Source organism: Hyaena hyaena, unplaced genomic scaffold (genome assembly GCF_003009895.1).
Source record: "Hyaena hyaena isolate Hyena2069 unplaced genomic scaffold, ASM300989v1 scaffold_270, whole genome shotgun sequence".
In the NCBI taxonomy this organism is placed as follows: Eukaryota; Metazoa; Chordata; class Mammalia; order Carnivora; family Hyaenidae; genus Hyaena; species Hyaena hyaena.
In genome coordinates, this window is record NW_024080901.1 from 970697 (window position 1) to 978598 (window position 7902).

The window sequence follows — 7902 nt, forward strand, 5'->3', positions numbered from 1 at the left end:
CTTTAATTTCTGACTCTTACTATTCCATCTCTAAATTAAAAATGAACTAATTCACCTGAAAGACCTAAGACTGTCCAATTACTATTTCTGCGAAATACAGTAAATTTCCTATGAAATAAGAATAAAACCAAGTTGTTATAAATGAAAAAATGTAGACCCTGTAGTAAAATTTTTAAACTTTCTATAAGGTGTGGAAAGCCACAAGGGAAAATTTTTTAGAGCGATGGAAAAGTTCTATATCTTGATTGTGGGGCATCAGGGTGGCTCAGTCAGTTAAGCACTTGACTTCAGCTCAGGTCACGATCTTGCGGTTCGTGAGTTCAAGCCCTGCACTGGGCTCTGTGCTGACAACATGGAGCCTGGAGTCTGTTTCAGATTCTGTGTCTCCCTCTCTCTGCCCCTCTCCGGCTTATACTCGGTCTCTCTCTCCCTCTCAAAAATAAACATTAAAAGATTTAAAAAAATAAATAAATCTTGATTGCTATAGAGATTACATGACTGTACATATTTATCAAAGCTCACTGGGCTATAGTTATAAAATGGGCAAATGTTATTATAAGCAGTCATGTCAATAAACATGTATATAAAAAAAGAAGTGTTCCCTAAGATCTTAATACTATGTATAAAAAATCCAGTTTATTCTGAATTCTTTGATTCTTTCAAAATATTCAGAAACATACCTGTATGGTGCATAGAACTTAAATATTCATTCTGTAGGCCATTTTCACTTTTAGTCCCATCAACAACTTTCTGGCATGTGGATTCTCCTTTATTCGATTCTTCACTTTCACTTGCAGTATGATTTATTTTTTTCAGACTACATTTCACACTGCCTATGTTTCTCCGAGAATGAGGGTCACTTTCTTCCTGTTCAGCACCTGAATCAATTCCAGCTACGCAATGTTTTTTGTTTAGCATCTTCTTAATTACAGGCTTGGCAGAGGAATTTTGTGAACTGTCCATTTCACTGGCTGAAGGAGAAGAAATACAACTGTCCTCTACAGTTGAACATTTTTGCATGACTGTATTTTCATGGTAATGAGGATTAGGTTCATACTTTGGTTTTTCCAAACCAGGGAAACAAACAACAGCCAAAAACCAGTGTGCACTGTAAAAAACAAATGAAACTACTGAATATATTATTAGAAGAGCCTATTATATTTGGCAAAAAGTATCAGTTCAAATATTCTTTCTAAAGGCTTTGAAACATATCAAATGCTCAATTTTTAAAATTCTCATGTTTATATGATCATTAATAGACTACAATGTCTACTAAAAAAAAAAAATTTTTTTTTTTTTTTTAGAATTATGTAGCCTGCATTCACTTTTGCAAACAATCCTTTGAATCTTCACTGTTTTGAATGAAAAGCTCATTCTTATTTTTAGGCAATTTAACAAAATATAAATTTGATCACTGTAATTCACCATTTCCATTTACCTTTTTCTTGCCTTATTTATGTCAAAGGATAGAAAACTAGATTCAAGATTAAAATGTTTTCAGAAGTCTAATTAAACTGTATAATTTTGAATATTTCTAAATATTGCACATATGTAGCTTTTAAAAACACTTAGCATGTCTGTTTTTCTTAAGAATAAGATTAGGAACTGCTTAATGTTGAAAATATTAAATAATTCTTTGTCTTATACTATATTGAAATGTATATAAACTAGTTGAATTCAGTTATCATTGATTCAGGTATCACAGTTTCCAATAATAGGTTGAAAACCATGAGTAAAAAGCTACACAGCTAACACTGGCTAATATTCATTAATCTAACAAGTAATTTCATTAACTTACTATTTGCTGGACAGTGCTATATGCTATGTGCTATAGGTGTCAATTAACTTATTAGTTGAGTACAGTGTTTGTCATATAGTAGGGTGTTAAATAGGTATTTGCTAAGTGGACATGAACAAAAGTTATTCTATATTCTCATTTTTACAAAATGTTAAATTCCCCCAAGGTAATATTAAGAAACAATGTCTCTCCATCAGATTGCATAAATAAAAGGGTGACAGAGTCTGGCTGTATCCGTAGTATTATAAAGGCCAGATGGAGAAATGCTTCTCTCCTGTTTTTAAGTATTAATCCTTAGTATCCATCCTAGGGACTTAAATTGTGCTGGGGTAGTAGAAAGAGCAACACACCATCCTTCTCCCCTTCTTAACTCCAAGACATAGTTGACTGTAAGTCTCATCTCAATGTCAGAAAAGTTAAATGTAAAAAGAATGTTTTAAAAATATGGTATAATACATTATTTCTCATCCTCAAGATAGAACCTAAGTCTATCACAGTTTTTAACATTTCTTAGGTGTGACAATATGTTAAAACCATAAATTTTCTGTTGTACACCTAAAAACTAAGAAAAATTCTTTCTTCACCTAGCTGAAGGATAAAGTTGAATCAGACACATCTGAGGTCATTTTCAACCTCTAAAAGACATGATTTTGCTTTTTGATCCCTTTTAATAGCAGCTACATTATCACCAGCGGGAGAAGCTAGAACAAGTAATTCCACTTAAAATGAATTGACTTACAAACTTTTAAAGAAACTACCACCACGAGGAAAATTAAAAACAAAACAGATAGCAAAATACATACCAGCCTGTCTAAAATAATTAGTGAACATAAATATTTGTGTCTGTACCTCTTCAAAAACAAAAACAGTAAGACAAAATGAACCCTCGTGACTTGGAGGCTATTCTTCCATCTACAAATGGCACAGTTCTTTTGCAAAGTCCTTTACTGACTCTACATCTTTATTCATGCTCCATCTTCCACCAAGATAGCTGGAAACACTGATGAGAGCTTCAATCCACATCAGATATACTAAGAGGAATGTGCCTCTATTGCTAAAGTATGTACCCTAAACTATATTTCTATTTTAAATCTTTATAATTCATTTCTGACAAACAGTTTACTACTATGTATACCTTCCCTTTCACCGGGGCAGGCAGTTCACATTTTATTGTCAAGAAATCTTATTTTTGAGGTTAATGAAGAGATTAAGAATTAGTTTTAAACTTGGTTTTAAATTATGATACTATGTTTGACTTAAACATACAGCTCTGAAGAAGTTAGGCTTTATAGTCATAAGCAGTCCTTTAACCTAGCCTACCTATCTGTGGCTGCACTCATGAGAAACGATAGGTCTCATGATTAATATATGGTTTTAAGTAAGTAGAATTTCATTATACTACTGAGTGAAGTTGTTTTTCATAGTGAGGAAAAAAGAGAACACATTCAAAAGCTAGTCTGGCACACTCAGGCTTATTAGACATAAACAATCTTACTGAATATCAACCTCAGACAAATTTACTCCGCAGTTGTAATAAATCGAGACAAAACAAGGCCATTTCTCAATTTGTCTAAGAGACAACTAGGTCACAACATAACCATATGAATACCGAATATTCCTCGTTTTTGCTAAATGGGTAAATGCCACTTCTTTACCCATGCAAACAACTGCTTCCTTACACCTTTCCCAAAGTGACCAAACCAAGGCTCAAATTCCGTCATAGGCTGCACTTTTACTTAGAGGCTCCATGGTTGCCCATGGTGTGTGTTCTTCCTTGACGCAACTAACAAACCCAAGCTGCCTAACCACAGGTGCGTTCCTAAGGGTTTTTGGTTGGAAGGCATAGGAAAACAAAAACATGAAATATAAAAACACTCAAGTCTATACTCGGATTCTCTAATTCAATGCCTCTCTGGTCACTTGTGGAAGAATAACATAAAATATTTAACCACCTCCATTTATTTAGAAAACAGCTTCAAGTAAGTCAGCATGGTTTTCAAATTGAGTAAATGACATAAATCTAGTCATCTTTTCTTTATTTGGTTAAGAGCCAAAGTGGTTTTTAAACTAAAGATCCAAAATCTTCTATGTGACCTAGTCATTACTCTCTATAAGGAAGACTTTTCATAGGATGTTTGGTAGACCACAAGCACCACTTTTTAAAAATGACACTATTCTACACTGAAGAATAAAACCATTTTAACATTAGAAAAATTTCTTGCCAGTGTTTATAAAATATGTCTTAAATGATTCACTGGAAAACTGCATTTTCATAAAATAAGCAGTATAATATAGACGTATACAACAAATTTAAGAAAGTTTAAAATGAATAAACTCTTCACCTCATAAACACATTTTCTAAAAATAACCTTCATATTTGCATAAAGATAATTCTTACTCACGCTTCATTAAGGGGTACAAAAATAAAATCCTTCTCAAAAATATCTACATGCCGCGTCCATGTTTTTACTCTCCCATGTCGCTTTTGCTGTATTCTGTTAAGACAAGAGATAAAACTATCAAGCTGTTGAAATGTTTCTAGTGCTTCAGCTTATATGCAGACATTTATAAATTATGAAGGCTAAGACGTTAACAAATAAAATAGTTGTATAAGATGATTTCAACAAGCTGGGAAAAGAAAACAGAACATCTCAGATGGACCCAAGAAGATGTCAAACTGCCCATTATTGAATCTGCAAGAATTATTTAATTCCTGGTAGTACTAAGTAAACCAGTGCTACCACTTATATTACTACATAGTAGCAACTATATTGAGAAGTGTATCAGACCATGACCTGAAGAGAAGAGAGCAGGAAAAGTGAGCATTACAATACATGAAATAAAATAGACTATGAACATTGGTCAAACCAATCACTCTCATCAACTCTCAAGATGTAAAATTAGGAAATCACTGAAACAGTATGAAATATTATTATGCACAGCAGCCATAATTTGACAGGCTAATTTGTCAAATCTAAGAGATTTGACAGAACTTAGGGCACTCTGAATATATCTTTTCACTAATTATCAGAACATGTTAGAGCTGGATGCAATCACTATGTGGAAAGGAATTATAAACAAATGGACTGGAGCTTAATATATAGAAAAGTATTTCCTTAACTTGTCTGAGCAGAATTATCCAAATAACTTATTAAAAGTATAGATTTGGAGTGTCTGGGTGGCTCAGTCGGTTGAGTGTCTGACTCTTGATTTCACCTTTAGTCATGATCTCACCGTTAATGAGACTGGGCCTCATGCTGGGCTCTGCACTCTTAGTGTTTAGGATTCTTTCTCTCCTTCTTTCTCTCTCAAATAAATAAACATTAAAAAAAAAAAAAAGATTACTCTAAAAAAAAGTATAGATTCACAGGTTGCTCTCTTAAATATTATGAATGGAACATCTATGGTAAAACAAAGCCCTCTGTATTAAATAGGCATCCAAGTAATTTTTTTTTTTTAACTATAAGGCATATTTGGGAAATAATGATTTAGATATTGGACCAAAAACCTTTAATGAATTCCAAGTATTCTTAAAGCTTTAGAGTATTATTAATTATATTAATTTTGCTGACAATTAAAAGACATTGCCTCTATATAAATTAAGTACTTTTTTATTAAATTAAACTTTAGAGACTTACTAAAGATCTGTTAAATATTTTCAGAGCTTGACTTACGATAGATTAGTTGTTTCATGTAGATTTCTTCTTTCTCTCTGATTAAGGCGTTTATAGAAAAAAGAACTGAATATATGAATTCGGTCAGCTTCTTCTTTCTTCAGTTTTTCAAGCACCAAATATCTATTTTATTAAAACAAATAAATATAATGAATTTAACAGTTTATATCAGAAACAAACAGTGATCAAGTATCTATTTAGACACCACCATCTCTATTTCTTACAACTAAAAGAATTTATTAGCCAAGTTTACTTCATAGTCTAGACAATGATTAATAGACTATTTTCAAGGAATGAAGTGATATTTGAGAATAAAACTATGATTTGCAAGATCTGATTTTTTAAAACAAGTGCACATTCGTGAACATTCATAGTAACATTTATGATAGCCAAAAAGTGGAAATGACAAAAATGCTCAACTAAAGAACAGAAAAATAAAGTGTGTGTATACACACACACACACACACACACACACACACACAGTGGAATATTATTTAGTAATAAAAAAAATGAAGTACTAATACATGCTGTAACATGGAATAGCCTTGAAAACATTATGCTAAGTGAACAACACTAGTCTCAAAGGACCACATATTGCATGATTACATGTATATGATATTTTCAGAATATGCAAACTCACAGAGACAGGGAGGAGACAGGTGGTTGCCTACTGCTGGGGGTAGGATTGGAGGGAAATGAGGACTCAATGCTAATGGGTACTGGGGTTCTTCTGAGGGATGAAAATGTTCCAGTATTGATTATGATGGTTATACAACTGTCAATATACTAAACCGGTGAATATATATTTTAAATATTTTTTAAATTGTTTTAGTAATCTCTACACCCAACGTGGGGTTCAAACTCACAACCCTAAGATCAAGGGTCATACACTCTTCCAACTGAGTCAGCGAAGCACCCCCGAATATATATGTGTGTGTGTATATATACACACATTACAAAGGTATGTGCACTATACCTCAATAAAGGTGTTAATCTTTATGAAACGTTTATTCTGTTTTTATTAAATAGTTCAGTTAATAATATATATATACACACACACACATATATATATTTATTTATTAAAACAATTTTTTTAAATGTTTGTTTATTTTTGAGTGACGGAGTACAAGCAGGGGAGGGGCAGAGAGGGAGACAAAGAAAGACACAGAATCTAAAGCAGGCTCCAGGCTCTAAGCTGTGAGCACAGAGCCTGATGTGGGGCTCGAAGCCAAGAACCATGAGATCATGATCTGAGTCAAAGTCAGACATTCCACCAACTGAGCCACCCAGGCATCCCCTGAATATATATTTTAAATGAGTGAACATTATAAAGGTATGTGCACTATATCTCAATAAAGCTGTTAATCTTTATGAAACGTTTATTCTGTTTTAAATAGTTCAGTTAATAAAACATGAAGACCCAACCATAGACTACTTTTTAAAAAGACAGAAAAAATTAGAAAGAAGTGGGGCACCTGGGTGGCTCAGTCGGTTAAGCATCTGACTTCAGCTCAGGTCATGATCTCATGGTTTGTGGGTTCGAGCCCCACGTTGGGCTCTGGGCTGACAGCTAGCTCAGAGCCTGGAGCCTGTTTCAGATTCTGTGTCTCCCTCTTTCTCTGACCCTCCCCTGCTCACGCTCTCTCTCTCTCTCTCTCAAAAATAAATAAAACATTTTAATAAAAAAAAATTAGAAAGAAGCCATACAAAAGTGAAATTGTGTTAGTGACTTTTAAAAGTGATCTTACGTGGGTTCTAATTTTTCCTTGCTTGGTTGTTTTTTCTATAGGTCTATATCAAAACAAATAGTGATGATCCTTAATATTATAAAAAGAAATTATGATTGATAATGTTCTTCTCCCTCACAGAAGCAATGCAAATTCAAGCTTATGACCATATTCATTTTATTAATATGAAAAGCATCTGAAAGGCTTGTAAAATCTTACACAGAAACAGCAAATATCCCAAGGACACATCTTTAAGACTGGTCACTTTTATCATAATATTTGAACATTTTCTTTAAGCTCAAGTTCTAATGAAAAGGACATAAACTTCTAAACCAGAACATGCCCTGCACTAGATCTGAATGTAGGACCTATACCACAATGGATGAACCAGACAGCTTTTACTACCCCAAACTAATGGCTACTTTGTAAAATTAAAACGAATAAAGACATAATTCAACTTAAGAAAGGAAAGATAAAAACTGATGCTCTACTTCATGTGTAAATAAATCTATGCTTTTTAATTAAAGTACCTAGTTTTGTCTTTCTGATCTGATTGATATATATCCGTATTTCTCTGACTATATATAATTCTCGGGATTTTTTTACATACACATATTAGAACTAAAGATTAGTTAGAAGACCGATGTCTCATTTTTTTAGTGATTTTTATTTTTATAATTTATTTTTTTAAAGTAGGCTCTAT

At 32.9% G+C, this 7902-nt stretch overlaps 1 protein-coding gene across 5 annotated transcripts in view; it reads right to left on the bottom strand.

Annotated features, from left to right (window-relative positions):
- Positions 1-7902, bottom strand: part of SENP6 (SUMO specific peptidase 6) — a 111894-nt gene that overhangs the window by 12002 nt on the left and 91990 nt on the right. For all 5 annotated transcript variants that reach the window (XM_039245781.1, XM_039245780.1, XM_039245783.1 and 2 more), the window contains 3 exons: positions 5473-5595; positions 4201-4293; positions 681-1108 (listed from right to left, as the gene is read on the bottom strand). In XM_039245781.1, the coding sequence (XP_039101712.1) occupies positions 681-1108; positions 4201-4293; positions 5473-5595 (644 nt within the window). The remainder of the gene's footprint in view (positions 1-680; positions 1109-4200; positions 4294-5472; positions 5596-7902) is intronic.